This window comes from Crocuta crocuta, unplaced genomic scaffold (assembly GCF_008692635.1).
Source record: "Crocuta crocuta isolate KB4526 unplaced genomic scaffold, BGI_CrCroc_1.0 scaffold290, whole genome shotgun sequence".
In the NCBI taxonomy this organism is placed as follows: domain Eukaryota; kingdom Metazoa; phylum Chordata; class Mammalia; order Carnivora; family Hyaenidae; genus Crocuta; species Crocuta crocuta.
The window spans coordinates 2662998-2663779 of NW_027527429.1; the positions used below are offsets into that span (position 1 = coordinate 2662998).

Consider the following 782-nt stretch of genomic DNA (forward strand, 5'->3'; position numbering starts at 1 on the left):
GGAGGGGAGCGGGCCCCGAGGGGGGCAGGTGGGGGCCGTGGAGTCGGTGCCTGGAGTTGGACTTGATGTCTGCGTGCCGGCACTTTGCGTGAGGTGTTTGCCTTCGCACCTGGAAGACTAACAGACTGCGCTGACCCTGCCTTCTGGGGGAGGAAGTAAAGACGTGGTCATAGTACAGAAACAAAATGGCAGCAGGAGGAAAACCCGCCCTTCTTGAGAGCATGTGGTCTTGTTCCTTCCCTAACAGGAGATGTGATCAGTGTCGAGAAAACCGTGAAGAGATGCCTTTTGGACACTTTTAAGCATACTGATGAAGAGTTCCTTAAACAAGCCTCAAGCCAGTGAGTGTAATCACATAAAGTGTGTACGTGTGTGTGTGCGCACGTGTGGTTTTCCTTAAACCCAGTTGAGGTCTTCTGACACAGTCTGAAGAGCACCTGCCACCAAGTGAGCGCTCGTAACGGTTACCTTGCGCTTGGAGTGTAACCCCCACCACTCAGCTCTGGAAGCGAGTCTCCAAGTGCTGGCGGTGACCGGGTTTCTGATGTGTCTCCCCTCCCCCAGGAAGCCCGCCTGGAAAGACGGCTCCACTGCCACGTGTGTCCTGGCTGTGGACAACATCCTGTACATCGCCAACCTCGGAGACAGTCGGGTATGTGCTCCCGGGAGGACGGCGCGCGGGGTGGCGGCACCAGCGGGCGTGCGCCCAGCGGGGCGGACGGTGGTGGCGGGTTGAGGTCTCTTGCAGGGCTGCCGCCGGGGCTCCTGCAGCCTCCACGTTC

At 59.0% G+C, this 782-nt stretch overlaps 1 protein-coding gene across 1 annotated transcript in view; it reads left to right on the plus strand.

Annotated features, from left to right (window-relative positions):
* Positions 1 to 782, plus strand: part of ILKAP (ILK associated serine/threonine phosphatase) — a 42633-nt gene that overhangs the window by 36678 nt on the left and 5173 nt on the right. Inside the window, exons 11-12 of the mRNA XM_077758354.1 lie at positions 248 to 341; positions 565 to 652. Of these exons, the coding sequence (XP_077614480.1) occupies positions 248 to 341; positions 565 to 652 (182 nt within the window). The remainder of the gene's footprint in view (positions 1 to 247; positions 342 to 564; positions 653 to 782) is intronic.